Source organism: Sinocyclocheilus anshuiensis, unplaced genomic scaffold (genome assembly GCF_001515605.1).
Source record: "Sinocyclocheilus anshuiensis isolate Anshui unplaced genomic scaffold, SAMN03320099.WGS_v1.1 scaffold1077, whole genome shotgun sequence".
Classification (NCBI taxonomy): Eukaryota; Metazoa; Chordata; class Actinopteri; order Cypriniformes; family Cyprinidae; genus Sinocyclocheilus; species Sinocyclocheilus anshuiensis.
In genome coordinates, this window is record NW_015557123.1 from 85,937 (window position 1) to 102,188 (window position 16,252).

Sequence of the window (16,252 nt, forward strand, 5' to 3'; positions counted from 1 at the left end):
ATCTCATTCTATTGATTTGTGAATATGTTTATTTTTTGTAAATCTTGTAAATTTATTTGTGGATCATAATCTATTTATTTGGAATAAATAAAAAGTTCTAACTACATACTAGTAGGAGGTAATAACTTAATATTGGTTAATAAAATGCTCGAACAGTGATAACATTCATGATGTACATGCACACTGAAATGTGGAAGGAGACAAGAGTTTCTGCTTTGGCTTCTTTAAAGTAACAATATAAAAACCAATTATCTAATTTAGCAAATAACATGTTGACTTTATAATTATAACACATTTTCCCCCATACACAGCATATATACATTTTGGGGTCTTTGGCATCACCAAAAAGACCATGATGGTGTGAGCTATGTAGCAGCTAACATGTTTGACTCACCTGGAGCTCCGGGTTCTCCTTTTTGTCCTTTAAGAAGATTTGTGGATGAGCCTATGCCAGGTGGGCCTGGAATGCCTGTGTCACCTCTGTCTCCCTTTGTTCCTGGGAAACCTGGGTTTCCTGGTCGTCCTGGGAATCCGTCATCTCCTGCAGGGGCACAGAGCACAATAATATTTCACTCTATGCGGGACTTTATGAAATTGTTTCAGAAATTTGAGCTGAAGCAAAAAATGGTATCAGACCTTTTAGTCCTGAAAAGCCTTGTCTGCCAGGGTTGCCAGGGGCACCTGCAGGTCCGGGAGCACCCATCCCACCAATGTCTCCCTTAGGCCCTGTAATAATTATATAGGATTAGTAGGGGTGCAATGGATCGTAGATGATCCGTGATCCATACAGATCAGCCTGCACGGTTCGGCACGCATGTGATTCGCGGATTAACTGTTAAGTTTAACCATCATAGAGTGAAAGTTTATAATTTGCACATGTGAATTAAAGATTAAAGACACATCTCTTTGGCCAAGCATTCAAATAATGCATCTCATAATCTTGTACTGCAGTTATATCTGATCAAATGCACATTATTATTCTTTAGTTTGGGTTAAACAAATCAATTTTGCTTGGTTGGAACAGCAGCTACGCTAATTATGTCTCTATTTGTTTCTCTGTTTTAACTAGGATTTACACAAGCTTCAGTCTGGATCCAGAACACCTGAGAAGAGATGATGCCAACCCCTCAGAGGACCTCAGATGATGCCAACCCTGAAACAACATACAGAACTACCACATTTTGCTATAAGTTTGATTGCATCATATAATAATTGCTGTTAATAGTGTTCATCATCTGTTTGATTACGTCTTTAATTGATTACATCTTTAATTGATTTTTCCGTACATTTCTGCCATATGTACATTAACTGACAGTCACCACTGATAAGCTACCACTAAATATTGTAGAAACTTAATTTGCTGTAAAGCTGCTTTGCAACGATTTGTATCGTGAAAAGTGCTATACAAATAAACTTGAATTGAATTGAACATGTTTTCTCTTGCCAATTTACACATTCAAGCAATTTTAACTCGCGCTGTTTTCTGTGCGCTCAGCCGCTGCCGCGTGCACCCGAAGTGCGCACACGTAGAGAGAGAGAGACACCGCGTTGAACAGCGAATTGATTCCTCTTTCACATACACACAAAGTTATGTTAAAATACCCGTTTTGGCAAGTATTCTAGTAAAAACAGTCAGTTATGTATTCAGTGAACGTAAACAGCTGAGAAAGAAACCGGATGTGTGTCAGTATTAGGTCCGTGCATTTGGTCTTAAAGAGACAGCAGCCAATAAATACCTGCTTCTGTCTGCTAATAAAATAACACCACAGCTTTAACAAAGATTAACCTGTATTTAACTTGTGCAGCACTATTGTGTTATTTTACACTTAATTATTATATTTTATTATATTTCTGCACCTGAATTCTGTTTATGACTTTATTTGTAACTATGTTATGCTGTATTCATCGATGCTTGTAATTTGTGTATTGTTCTTGATTTATTGCTAACTTTATTAGTTAAGCTAGTAGTTTTTGCTGTGGTATAGAAGTACTTTAAGTAAGCTTTCAGTAAATTTAATTTATTTTTTTGCTGATCCGAAAAATGATCCGATCCGTGACTCAAAATCCGTAATATGATCCGAACCGTGAGTTTTGTGATCCGTTGCACCACTAAGGATTAGTAGAGAAAGTCCATAAAGAAACAAGACATACACTGTATATATTAAATAAATACGGTCAAAAGTGGTAACATCAGTGGATATTACTCTCATCATATTACCAGGCAGTCCTGATAGGCCATCTTGACCAGGTCGTCCTGGACCCCCAGGTGGACCAGCTGGACCAGGAGGTCCAGGAAATCCAGGATTTCCTCTGTCACCTTGCAACCCTGGAATACTCAAACCTGGGGGGCCACGGTCTCCTTTCTCTCCATTCACACCAGGGACTCCTGATGTAGAGAAGATGACAATGGTGTGATATAGTGAAGCACCAGAGATTTGTTTTACTAAGAACCATAATAGCAGTACTAACATCAGTGTTTGATAACATTTATGGGATATACTTTATCAAACGCATATTTTAGTTCACTTAAATAAAAATAAATATAACAAGAATATCTTTAAACCAAGATTAGAGAGATGTTTCTGGTCTCACAGTTCAATAAATGCTTGAATAGTTCAAAGGAAGAGAAAAACTGCAGGCATACCAGGAGACCCCGGAGAACCAGGAGCTCCCAGAGGACCAGGGGGGCCCTGAAGACCAAAGGCAGGGAGCCCCGGGGGGCCACGAGGACCAGCACCACCAGGAAAACCAGGATCACCTAAGTGCAAAATGCAAATGCAAAGATTGTTTGTTTAATACTTGTAAATAATAATCTTGAAAAATTATTTTTAAAAATTCAAAAATGGAAAGGGATCTAATTTGTTTCCAATGCAACATTACGATTTAATCTCTGTCTCTACCTTTAGGTCCAGGGGCACCGTCAAGACCTGGACGACCTGGTCCACCAGGGCTTCCAGAGAAACCAGGATCACCTTTAGTACCGAAGACACCTTTACTGCCTGGGAATCCTGTAGGACCTGGAGGGCCAGGTAGACCAAAACCAGGCTCTCCCTTTGGGGACAAAGACACTCATTTGAGCACTTTAATCTTAAAGCTATTCATTCCTAATACAGTCCACTCATTTATACCCCACTCTAATTTATCGTATACAACCAGGAAACACAATATTGCCCATAATTCAATGCAGACATGACAGTCAAGCACAAAAAAGGAAAACAGATGCAAATAGCTGCTTAATTTCTTCCCGCACTTGTACTCCTCTTTCATTGTTCAGTCATCAACGGATAAAAAAGTGTCAAATAAATAAATAAATGAATAAATAAATAAATCCCAAACTATATTTGCTTACCGTCAGTAAGCTTTTTTAAAGTTTTTGAAAGAAGTCTCGTATGCTCGCCAAAACTGCATTTATTTGACAAAAGTACAGTAAAAACAGTAATATTGTGAAATATTAATGCAAAAAGTATCAAAATAACTGTTTTCTGTTCAAATTTTTGCAATGGCAAAGCTTAATTTTCAGCAGCCATTACATGGTCCTTCAGAAACCATATTCTAATATGACTTTTTTTTCAGGATTCTTTGATTAATTAATATATTTAAAAAGAACAGCATTTATTTGAAATTGAAATCATTTGTAACATAGATGGATAATAATATCATATTGTATTGTTTAGAATAAATGTTTCATACTTTGGGTCCAGGTAATCCAGGCTGACCAGGCAGTCCATCCAAACCTGATCGTCCAGGAATACCAGGTCCACCAGGGGAACCAGCAATACCAGGAAATCCTGAAGAATATGGACAGCACTGTTAGACATATGTGATGCGATCTAGGAAAACCCAACTTTTCCTTTTTTAGGTTTTGATACCATATGAAAGCTGGGTTCAAGCCCTTTCCAAAACTTTTATTTTGCCCATAGCTTGAACGTAACAAAAGTTATGGCTATCTGAAGTTGGCTGATAGCTATGATTTTCAGTTTTGGTTTTGTCTCGTCTAGTGATGTCCGGATCGCGAACGAATCGTTCTATATAACCAGATCTTCTTAGTGAACTGGTCGAAGCAGTTCACCAAATCGAACTGAATCGTTTGAAACGGTTCGCGTCTCCAGTACGCACTAATCCACAAATTACTTAAGTTATTCGGTTTATAAATGTGCCTGATACTCCTGAACTGCTAAGAGAGAACCGATGATGGGATGCGCACGAGCATAGCAGTTGGACTGAGTCTCGTCCTGCTGGGAGACGGCATCACAGTATGTTAAGGGGCGTAACATTTCCATCACACGCTTGAGGTATTCGGCCAATCACAACGCACTGGATAGCTGGCCAATCAGAGCACACCTCGCTTTTTTAGAACGATGAACTTTGTAAAAATCGTCGCGTTTCAGAAAGGCGGGGCATAGAGGAGAAACAATAATGTACATTATATGGAAAATAATGTGTTTTTTTAACCTTAAACTGCATAAACACATTGCATTACACCAAATACACAACATAATGTTCTTTTTAGCAGCATCATATGACCCCTTTAAAGTGAGACTGCATTGTTTTCTTGCGCTCCGCCATTTCACGATAAAAAAAAAACAAAAAAACATTGTTTGCCGTAGTTTACACAGGACTGGCGGGAAATGTGCATTGATACACCTTTATTATATATGTTATGTGGTTTATTTTGATAGGATAACTGTTTTTGTGGTGTTAAGAGAATGCATTTTCGCAGCGTGTTCGTAACATGAGAGAAAGACAGTCTTTTCTGCTTGCTGCAATAAATCGCTATTTTTCTGCACTAAACAAGTGCATTTTGCCAAGATATTTTCAGAGATGATAGACAAGATGTTATAGAATAATAATTGAATGAAACCCTAATTTTGACAAAAAATTTACATTCAACCTATTTTTCGAATTTTCTGAAAACGTCCCAGCATGACATCTGACGAGTTTTCCCAGATCGCATCACATATGGACAAAACTGCTCCTCACTACCCAAGTTTTAAAAAATGAATATATGGCACAATACATGTGTCTAGTGAAATGAACTGGCAGGTATTTGGCCAAATCTGACTTTTTTATTCATGGGCATGAATAATGCCCATTTTCTGCTTTAAACAACACAATGCAGTTGACAATCTATGTGAGTGTATTAGCATTTCAACAGCAGGAAAACACTGTACCTTTAGAACCAGGGGGTCCTGGCAAACCAATACCAGGAAGACCAGGATCTCCTTTGGATCCAGGTAAGCCTGGGAACCCAGGCTGTCCTGATGGGCCTGGATTACCTGTACAGATATGGAACCAGTTTCTTTTGAATCTGCTCCATATTCATTTAAGACCACTAAATGTATGCTGACAAACTATAGTCAGTCATTTTTTTCTTTACCTGGACTTCCTGGCAAACCTGGATCTCCATCACGTCCTGGGGGTCCACGTTCACCTTTATCTGACACTGCCAACCCAGGTTCACCTTTCTGACCTAGACAAACATTGAGATGATGTAATGTCCATAGTAAAATCACTGCTACATTGAAACATGCCAAGCTACAAGTTAAAGTAGTCAGCTGCATTTCTAGTTATCACATAACAGGTAACTACACTTATTTACCTTGATTAGTGCAAAAATAGCATATATGTAATTCATATCATTCACATTTTTTAATTGATTGACAGCCTTATAACAATTTGAACATAAAAACAAGACAAAAAGTATTGCTTCTTACCTGGTGCTCCAGGGCCACCCTGTCGTCCTGAAACACCCTGGATACCTTTCTCTCCAGGAGGTCCCTGAGGACCAAATCCTGGGGGACCAGGCAGACCCCTGTCTCCTGAAGATCCTGGCAAGCCAGGTGCACCTGGTGGACCTTGTGCTCCTTTCACCAATGCCGAACCCTGTAAGAAAAAATTGCATATTTTGGTGCAAATTGTTTTGTGAAATCATGTAACGCCATTTCTCATTATACACACAAAAAGTAGGTTTACATAGGAGTCTTAACACACAGCAATAAAAAAATCATTTTAATTCTAAGGGTTAGATAGAGGTTGAAAATATTCTCCAAAGGTTGACTAAGATAAATGGTAGTTTAGTAGTCTGAGTATTATTATTATTATTATCATCAATTATTTGCCTGGTCTGCCTGGTATTATTATATCTGTGTATTATTGTATATCAGTGTACTTAACTGTACAAAAGACCCAGAAGTTGTAGTTGTAATGAAAAGTGAACAAGCACTCACAGGTGGTCCTCTGAGGCCTGGGGGACCAGGAACTCCATCACGACCAGGTCTTCCTTCGAGTCCCGGCAGACCTAGAGGGCCAGGAAAGCCTGTGTCTCCCTTTTCTCCTTTCACACCCAGAACAGAGATGGTATCGCCTGGGTCGCCCTTCTCTCCAGGGAATCCAAGAGTACCCTGAGGTCCTGGTAATCCCTAAAGTGTAGAAGTGTTAAATAATTAATTATTTTCTTTAATCACTCTGAAGCATCTGTCACTTTAAACAAAAATTGAGTTATCCAGCATGTGTAAGGAAACTAGGATGCACTCACAGGTGGGCCCATGAGCCCTGGCCCTCCCGGGAATCCTCTGTCTCCTTTAGATCCAGGCGAACCAGGTACACCTGACACAAAAATAAGTGTGAAAAACATCTGTACTTTATTTAAATTAGCCATTTATTGTGAGAATAAAGTTTTGTTTTTAGGCCTGAAGAACATGGACAAAAAGTACTCTACTTGGGTATATACTTTCGTACTGAAATTCATGAACCATGTTATTTACATGGCATACAAAGGTATTTGAAAAAAATACTGTGCTCCACCATGCTACTGTTTTTTTTTTTTTAACTGTAATAGTGATGAGCAAAACAGGAGATAACTTTTTCATTTTATTTATGAGATTTGTACACCTTTATTAGGTAAAACAGCATTAAAAATAAATACCTGCATGGCATAATCTCCTTATAAAGATCATGCACGTGAAGATACTTATTTTAAGTTGACTTTAATCTTACCTGGATTTCCAGGAGGACCTGGAAACCCCGGGGGTCCTGGGACAGGGTTTCCATTAGTGAAACAATTGACGCATGTCTCTCCTTTTTGACCTAGGAAAGTTGGTATTAGAAAGCATTAGACACAAAGATCCTCAAACCAAACAAAAAAAAAAGTTATTTTTATTTTCTAATATGAAATAAATAGCAAACCATTCTGTCCTGTTTCTCCTTGAAATCCTTGCTCCCCCTGCAGGCCTGCAGGACCAGGAGGACCACGATTACATTGTATTTCGTTGAATATTCCTGGCGGACCAGGAGGTCCTGGGACTCCTTGGGGCCCTGGTGGACCTGTTCTCCCAGGTGGTCCAGTGAAGGGGATTCCAGATTGTCCCTCATCACCTTTTTCTCCTCTCTCTCCAGGTAAACCTGGTGGACCGGAAGGCCCTGGACCTCCAATTCCTATAATGACAGATTTATTTAATTAACTGCATTAATGAATTAACATGAATTATGCATGATTAACTGCAAATAAATGCTAAATGAATTATAATGAAAAGCTGTGTGAAATACATTACAAAATAATATTAACATTTTTAACTTACCTGCAAGACCCTGTGGCCCAGGCGGCCCTTGAATACCTACCAAAAGACAAATATGCATTGACTACTGATACACATAACACTGTACAACATATTCTTATGCATAAACTGGAGACAAATGATATTTCTGCTTTCTTCAGTGTCTGACCAGGCCACAATACATAACCTCATAATTGCATCACTAAAAAGGGGACTTACTATTACTGTTACATGGGACTTATTCATTTGATAATATATGCATCCCATTCAGGGAACCATGCAAGAACAAACATAATGAGAAGCATGAATTATTGTCTAATCTTTTCACACAACTAATCTTAAGCTTGACCTTGAGTAGCGTTTATATACCTGGCAGTCCTCTATCTCCTTTAGGGCCAGGAAATCCTTGCTCACCACTGTCTCCTTTTGGTCCTATTCCACTTGGGAACGGCCCATCCTATGAGGTGAAAAGATTTTATAAGTAAACTAATTAATTAATGATAAATGATAGAAGGCCTGTGTACTGATGACAGAATAGAACAGTAATATATTTCACATACCCTGTATGATGGAGGTCCAGGAGGTCCTCGATCTCCTTTCTCACCCTAAAGGCATTAATAAAAGAATATATGTATGATTTCAAACCAGGGCTTTTCACAGAGGAGGCAAGGGAGGCAGTGCCTCCTTAATACTTTTTGGACAAAAAATAGTGTGACAATCACTGCTACATTGTGACAATATCCATGTTCAATCACAATAGATATGCAAATCCTAAAAACTAACAGAATAATTACAACATCCTAATTTAAATTCCTTTCAAGTAACAAAAATGACCTGTGAGTCAGCTGTTTTTTATAAATGCTCAGCTCTTTAACATTAAAGTTGCACCTCTGTGCCCATGATCATCATTACACAAGGTTTACTATGGATCTAATGTTGCGCTCACACTGTTAAGGAAAGAAACGTTCAGTACTTACTCTTGTACCATCTCGCCCCGACAGACCAGGAGGACCTGGTTCTCCTTTATCACCCTAAAAAAGAGATGTCACAACAGTATTAAAGAATATCACCTGTTTGATAAACTTTACTAAACATCTGTTGTAGACAGCTTACCGGATATCCAGGGAGGCCTTGTTCACCATCTTTGCCAGGTTTTCCCTAATGAAAATAAATATATCACAGCATAAATGTTATAAAATGCTGAACTGAGTCGGGGTTTCAATAGGCTTCAACTCACCCTCTTTCCAAGCTCCCCATGTTCTCCTTTCTCACCTTTCTGGCCCCCTTGTGGACCCTGTCAGACAAAGACATGATTGTTAATTACAAACTGAACAAAAAAAGAAAGCAAGCATAATCCACATCATATTTATATGTACATAAAATGATGATGAATACTATCAGGTGAATACTATACTTCTGTGAGAGGTCAAGATGCCAGTGTGTTTTTAATAAATGTAGAATGGAACGAAAGGAAACAAAAAGAAAGATACATACGGGGGGGCCAGGGGGACCTGGAAAACCAGGATCTCCAGGTGAGCCGCGATCACCCTATAAAAAAAACAAACATATCAAAACATACATTCACAAAAGCATGATATACCAGCTATCATGCAATGTAACTCAGGAATGTTTTACTATTTGTCATTGTGTATGACAAAAAAGTAATTGAGTCGAATATGGCCAAAAACTGCATTTGGACTATGAGGTAAAAAATAAATACAAATAAAAATGGTGCATTAATAAGATTAGTTCTAAAAGAAAATAAGACTGGTTATAAAAGGTTTGAAGCAAGTAAATGATACCTTTTCTCCTTGTTGAATGACTGTATCAGGTAAGCCTGACACTTCGCCAACCTGCCCTGGTGGCCCAGGAGGTCCTTGTAATCCACGGTCACCCTTCACACACAAAAATACACACATTAAAAACCCAACTGTTAATAAGCCTGATGAATATGTTGTTTTTGTCACAGACCAAAGTGCGTACCTTCTCTCCTTTGGGTCCTTGGAAGTTCAAACCCATGTTTCCCTTCAAGGTAAAGAGACACATTAGCAATTTGACAAAAAGTGAGACAAATAAAACCTGACACTGTTTAATTGCAGCATTCAAACTTACCTTTGGCCCTGGTGGACCAGGAGGGCCTGGACGCCCCTGAAAAACAATGGAATTTACAAATAAAATTAATTATAGTATTTGCAAAATTCTAAAACTGTCTGAGCCAGATTCACAGCCCTTCATCTGAAATATGCATGGTGGAGTAGACGACCCTGAAAAATGGTGGAATTAACAAATGAAATTAATTATAGTATTTGCAAAATTCTAAAACTGTCTGAGCCAGATTCACAGCCCTTCATCTGAAATATGCATGGTGGAGTCTGAATCACACAAGCTTACAGCTGCACAAATTAACAAAGAAATTACAATCAGCATCTTACCTCATACCCTCGGGGACCAGAAGGACCAACAGGACCTGGAAGACCCGGGGGTCCAGGTTCACCCTATATGTGTTATGAACTACAGTTATTTCATATTTATAGGCACTTCAAGAAATGCAAATATATTATCTGTTAACTTGTTGGTAAAGTATAAATTCGCAAGAAATACATTTATAACTGTGAGATATAAAGTTGTCAATGAGAAACCTTTTTTTTTTTTTTACTTTCAAGCTTATATAGTAAAATAATTCTTGTTACGATACTGGTTTGAAAGGGTTCACAGTGAATTATGCTTTGATCTCAAAATTATGCTTTGATTTTACCTCAAACATTCATGGGAACATAAGTTTTACTGTTATTTGGAAAAATCTGGTTCTGTTGCTAATTGATCTGGAAATGCTCACCCTGGAGCCTGGTAAACCATCAAAGCCAGGAGACCCATTTTCTGAAGGGCGATTAATTTCTATGACATCCCCAGGCTCCCCCTGCAGGAGAAAAGAGAAGGTATTTATAAACATAATTTCACACATATCCTAATATGTACTTAAGTGTGCTACTACAGTGCAGAACATAAGCATGTGCATTATGGAATGAAATAATTGCCTTTTGTCCTATAGAACCTGGTGGACCCTGTGGAGACAAGAAAGTATAAATTATTTTGAGAATAATGACTTCAAATACTTCTGTGAGCGCATGACAGTATGCTTACAACTTTGAAATGTGACATAAAGCAACACTTACTAGTGGACCCTCTAAACCAGGAAAACCTGGACTTCCTGGGAATCCTCTTTCACCCTTGTAAAGAAAAAAAAAAGGTTTATGTTTGTTCTTTTTTAAGTTTTAATTCAACCAATCTGTGAACAGGCAAAAGATTCTTGTTTGTAGTGTTTCATACTTTGGTTCCGTTACAGCCAGGAACTCCTCTGGGTCCTGGGGGGCCATCCTGTCCCGGGAGACCCTGCCAGTCAAAAACAGCACATACATGCTTATAACTATTGCCATTCACAGTGTGAGGCAAGAGGTAGACAGAGGACAGCAGAATGACACAATTATATCATATTACTATTACTATTGAAAAACATGTTGTTCTATATTCTGTCAATGAGCAATGAGTTTTCTGCAAATTATGTCTGATGGAGGCATCATTTGATGATTTGATCCAAGCCAAGGTGCACTTATTACACTAATTGATAGTGAACTTCATTGTCAACAATGTTCAATTAGGATGTTATCGATCAGTTCTTGCAGCCATAATTATGTAATCTGCTTAAGAAGTGTCCTCTAAAAAGTTTGTTTCCTGTTGATTCATTGATTCACTCACTGGGATTCCTGGTGTTCCTGGGAAACCTGGTAATCCAGGAGGTCCCTGCAAAAACACAGAAACTGTCAGCATTTGTTGATAACTGTGGATCCATTTTGAGCCAGAAGCTGTTACGGAGAAACTCTCACTCTTATTCCTTTAGGCCCGCTTGGCCCTGTAGATCCATCATCACCCTGTGAGAGACACAAAGTCCAGTTTTAATAGAAGCAACAGTATAGTTGATCAATAACAGATTCTGGTTGATCTGTAATTATACAGATGAATATATGAATATCACAATGAACTGATGTCCTGACCACAGACCTTCTCCCCACGAGATCCAATCGGCCCCTCTGGTCCAGGGAAACCTGGAACACCTGACTGGCCCGTTAAACCTGGAAACCCTCGCTCACCCTGTCAGGAAAAAAAAGTTAGGAAAATATTTAAAGAAAAACATAAAAGAGGCCAAAGGAGAGACAGCATCATAGAGAACCATTATCATTACGAATGTACACAGAAGATCACATCACTTAAAAAAAACAAAAAAAACAAAGTAATGTAAACAATTCATGTGATCCTATCAGACTAGCGTCTCACATAGGATTTCAAAACCACAAACATCTAAGCATACAGCGATACATTACCCAGTGCAGCACTTCTGGTAGCACAGGTAAAAATGAAAAGAGTCAGGCTTATGTTGAGTTGCTGTTCACTTCATTTGAACTTTAAATGAATTTGGTTTGGCCTAGTGTAAAGGCTAGCCATGCAATGCATGCATGAAATACATTCATATCAATCTACAGGTTATTCCCTTCAACCGTAAGTGCCCTACAAAGTGGATTTCACAGGCTAAGGGAGCGAACATGTTCAGTTCGAAAGGCACTGTAAACGGCATAGGGAATACAGGAACATCAATACAGACATATGTATATTAAAGTGCCCCTATTATGCCATTTCCAATATTGCCTTTCATGCCGTGTGTAATGTAGCTGTATGTGAATGTAAACGATCTGCAAAGTTGTAAAGCTGAAAGTGCACGATAAATAAAGTTATTGTCTCCCAAAATAAAGAATCGACTCTCTACAGCCTAAACGAGTCGTTAGTAATTCGAATTCCACTTCCGTGGCAGCTACACATCACGGGGTAATACGGGGTAATACCATAGACTGTAATTTGCATAATGCGCGCCTATGTTCTACATTGGCGGCCGCGAACAACTTGACCCCGCCCACAAACACGTCATTCTACTGACGACTGCTTCTCTAATCTCGGGGAGTTCAAAGCGGATTCACAAAACGCTTGCTGTTGAAAGATGGCTCAGTATCCTGTTTATTTGGACAAGCTGCTCCACTGAATCACAACCTGTAAGTATGATAAATAATAGATGTTTATATTTTCTATAGAGCGTTCAAAATACAGAACTATTGAAATAGGCGTATCGTTTCCGACACGCAGACCAATCACAACAGACTAGGCCATCTGACCAATCAGAGCAGAGCAGGCTCACGGAAAGGAGGGGTTTAGAGAGACTGAATCTTTGAACTGCTTCGAACGAATCGTTTGAGAATCGCTGGAATATGAGGTAGTATTAAATGCATATTTTGAGAAAACGAAAGTGTTTTTTGACCTTGCATGCATGTAATCCTATTGTAGGAGTCTTCCAAAACAATATTAGGAACTGTAAAAATTGCATTATAGGGGCACTTTAAAGTATAGCAATTTATATTATACTTATTTAAAGAAGTATATTGTTATAAGTCCTCAAACTCAAGTTTCATATGTTTGATGATGTTACAAATGAACGCATTTTGTTGGGTGAAGTGAACTTCAACAGATATCCCTTTCTCTGGAGCAATGAACATTGCGCAGGGACCCTGTCGACTGGAACTCAGCTGATGTATGTGGTTGTTTGTTTGTGGATAAACACTCACCTTCTGTCCTTTCACCCCACTACAGTCACACTTTGCTCCAGTCCCACAACCATGACATGCCTGAAAACACAAAACACAATTTATTTATAAGCACACAAAATAGATTTTGGAGGAAAAAAAAGTTTGGAATAATTAATTTTTTAAAAATGTTTTTAAAAAGGGGTTTATGTTAATCAAGGCTGCATTTATTTGATAAAAAATACAGTAAAAACAATAATATTGTTAAATACTATTGCAATTTAACAGAACTACTTTCTATTTTAAAATATAATTTATTCCTGATGGCAAAGCTGAATTTTCAGCAGTCTTTACTCCAGTCTTCAGTGTCACATGATCCTTAAGAAATCATTCTAATTTGCTGATTTGGTGCTCAAGAAATGTTTAATGTTAAACTGCTTTATGTTTTTGTGGAAATTGCAATAAAAAAAAATTTCAAGATTCTTTGATAAATAGAAAGTTCAAAATAATATTTGAAAATATTTTATAACATTATAAATGTCTTTAATGTCACTTTTGATCAGTTTAATAATGTATATGCTTGCAGATAAAAAAAAAAAAAAAAAAAACTTACTGACCCAAACTTGAAAAGTTCAGAATGGTATTAATGTTGTGTATATTTGAAAGTGAGTCTGTTTCTAAGTTGTACCTTTTTCCTCTCTTGGCGTTCGGCCTCCTCTCTCTGGAAGCGACTCTCTCTTTCCAGTCTCTGCTTCTCTGCCAGCACTCTCTGACGAGCCTCTTGCTCTCTCTGAGAATAGATTATGGAGCATTATAGGAATTTTTTTATTATTTCCAATAATCCATTTAATATATGATCCTAGCTGTATTTAAGGAGAAAAAATAAATGGTCTGAAGACGTGTAAGATGGTAATGTCATCACATGATCCTTACGAAATCATGCTAATCTGCTGATTTGGTGCTCAAGAAACATTTATTATTATTATTATCACAGTTGATTTGCTTAATATTATTGCTTAATATCATTAATTTTATTCAGCAAGAATACATTCAATTGATCAAAAGTAACAGCAAAGACATTTATGTTACAAAAGACTTCTTTTTCATATAAATGCTGTTCTTCTGAACTTCCTATTCAAATAATCCATTTATAAAAATATTAAGCATTTTTAAAATTGATAATAAGAGCAATTGTTAACAAATAATAATTAATTACCAAATCAGCATATTAGAATGATTTCTGAAAGATCATGTGAAACTGAAGACTGGAGTAATGGCTGCTGTAAAATCAGCTTTAAAAAATCTTTACAGATAGTGCATGCACACATAAAATCATCATTAACCATAAAATCACTTTTAGTCAATGTCATGACTTAAGTCTATTTACAAGAGCATCTTTATAGTTCATTTAAATGAAGTTTCACCGCTCATCATCATCAGGTGACCAGTGAAGTCATCAATCCTGACAATCCTTATGAACCTAATATGTTTACAAATAATAAGGCTTCCACAAATGTTATTAAACAGACGTAAACCACAACATGATGTGACTACAGTCTTCTACATATGAACATAGTATTTCACTGAAAACAGAGTACAGGTGCATCTCAATAAATTAGAATGTCGTGGAAAAGTTCATTTATTTCAGTAATTCAACTCAAATTGTGAAACTCGTGTATTAAATAAATTCAGTGCACACAGACTGAAGTAGTTTAAGTCTTTGGTTCTTTTAATTGTGATGATTTTGGCTCACATTTAACAAAAACCCACCAATTCACTATCTCAACAAATTAGAATATGGTGACATGCCAATCAGCTAATCAACTCAAAACACCTGCAAAGGTTTCCTGAGCCTTCAAAATGGTCTCTCAGTTTGGTTCACTAGGCTACACAATCATGGGGAAGACTGCAGATTTGACAGTTGTCCACAAAACAATCATTGACACCTTCACAAGGAGGGTAAGCCACAAACATCCATTGCCAAAGAAGATCAGATTTAAAGGTGGATCTATACAGGCCAGTTTATGCCAGAGAGAGGATGCAATCAAGTTGTTGATAATTAAAGTGCGCCCTTTGTAGGACATGTTTGGGACCAACCATTTCCATTTGTCTAATCGACCTTTAACCTTTTCAACAATTCCTTCCCAGTTTTTCCGTACAGTAACCTCATCTCCTAAATAAACCCCCAAATATTTAAAACCCCCTTTACTCCATAGCAACCCATCAGGAAGACTTAGCTTCTCTCCTGTCCCCTTTCCACATATCAACGCTTCACTTTTGTTCCAATTTACCTTAGCAGAAGATAACACTTTAAAATCTTCAAGTAATTTTTTTAACATGTCCATATCTCCTTGACTGTTGACCATAACAATTACATCATCAGCATAAGCTGACAAATGAAAATTACAGTTAAAACCAGGTATATGTAAACCATTCAATTGAACTCTTATCTGTCGCAATAACGGTTCTATGGCTAATGAATAAAGCATTCCTGACAATGAACATCCTTGCCTGACACCTCTACCAACCTTGAAAGGAGTGCATAAGCCACCGTTCACTTTCAACACACAGCGAGAGAGAGAGAGCGAGAGAGAGCGAGAGTGAAATTGGCATTCTGAGAGTATCCAATTCCAGATGGTCTAAAAAGAAAAGAGATTTGTCCATCTGTAGGCCTCCGAGACTCCGTAAAATAACACATGCAGCAGCGCTCCAACCAAAGTCACTCGATCCCAAAAGAAGTCTTTGTATAAACTGCAACCGAAAAGCTGCTGACAGGTGTAAATAAACCATCAATAGCATTGATCCGCGGCCCGGATCAACACACCAGCAAAACTATCCTTAACACTAAACAAACAAACAAAACTAAGCTAAACACAGAGAAGAAAAAAAGATGGAAAAGGAAAAGCACAAAATTGCACTCACGCTCAACGCAACTCAAACTCACCACCACACGCACTCTCCAGACTCACTCAGCAAACGCTCACGCATGCGCGAGAGAGAGAGAGAGAGAAAAGTTGCGTGTATACGCGTCTGTGCGTTTCTCTTTTTAGAGTGAGTTTACTTAAAAAAAAAAAACAC

General features: G+C 37.9%; 1 protein-coding gene across 2 annotated transcripts in view; it reads right to left on the reverse strand.

Moving 5' to 3' along the window:
• Positions 1–16,252, reverse strand: part of LOC107677835 (collagen alpha-5(IV) chain-like) — a 50,534-nt gene that overhangs the window by 14,008 nt on the left and 20,274 nt on the right. For both annotated transcript variants that reach the window (XM_016472875.1, XM_016472874.1), the window contains exons 2-33: positions 13,217–13,276; positions 11,610–11,699; positions 11,435–11,479; positions 11,307–11,351; positions 10,881–10,943; positions 10,727–10,780; positions 10,589–10,615; positions 10,390–10,470; positions 9,986–10,048; positions 9,666–9,701; positions 9,537–9,578; positions 9,356–9,448; positions 9,048–9,101; positions 8,791–8,847; positions 8,667–8,711; positions 8,531–8,584; positions 8,114–8,158; positions 7,923–8,010; positions 7,578–7,613; positions 7,186–7,434; positions 6,997–7,086; positions 6,536–6,606; positions 6,228–6,419; positions 5,715–5,883; positions 5,378–5,470; positions 5,172–5,276; positions 3,691–3,788; positions 2,901–3,051; positions 2,645–2,758; positions 2,219–2,386; positions 637–726; positions 395–541 (exon numbers count right to left, since the gene is read on the reverse strand). In XM_016472875.1, the coding sequence (XP_016328361.1) occupies positions 395–541; positions 637–726; positions 2,219–2,386; positions 2,645–2,758; positions 2,901–3,051; positions 3,691–3,788; positions 5,172–5,276; positions 5,378–5,470; positions 5,715–5,883; positions 6,228–6,419; positions 6,536–6,606; positions 6,997–7,086; positions 7,186–7,434; positions 7,578–7,613; positions 7,923–8,010; positions 8,114–8,158; positions 8,531–8,584; positions 8,667–8,711; positions 8,791–8,847; positions 9,048–9,101; positions 9,356–9,448; positions 9,537–9,578; positions 9,666–9,701; positions 9,986–10,048; positions 10,390–10,470; positions 10,589–10,615; positions 10,727–10,780; positions 10,881–10,943; positions 11,307–11,351; positions 11,435–11,479; positions 11,610–11,699; positions 13,217–13,276 (2,815 nt within the window). The remainder of the gene's footprint in view (positions 1–394; positions 542–636; positions 727–2,218; positions 2,387–2,644; positions 2,759–2,900; positions 3,052–3,690; positions 3,789–5,171; positions 5,277–5,377; positions 5,471–5,714; positions 5,884–6,227; positions 6,420–6,535; positions 6,607–6,996; positions 7,087–7,185; positions 7,435–7,577; positions 7,614–7,922; positions 8,011–8,113; positions 8,159–8,530; positions 8,585–8,666; positions 8,712–8,790; positions 8,848–9,047; positions 9,102–9,355; positions 9,449–9,536; positions 9,579–9,665; positions 9,702–9,985; positions 10,049–10,389; positions 10,471–10,588; positions 10,616–10,726; positions 10,781–10,880; positions 10,944–11,306; positions 11,352–11,434; positions 11,480–11,609; positions 11,700–13,216; positions 13,277–16,252) is intronic.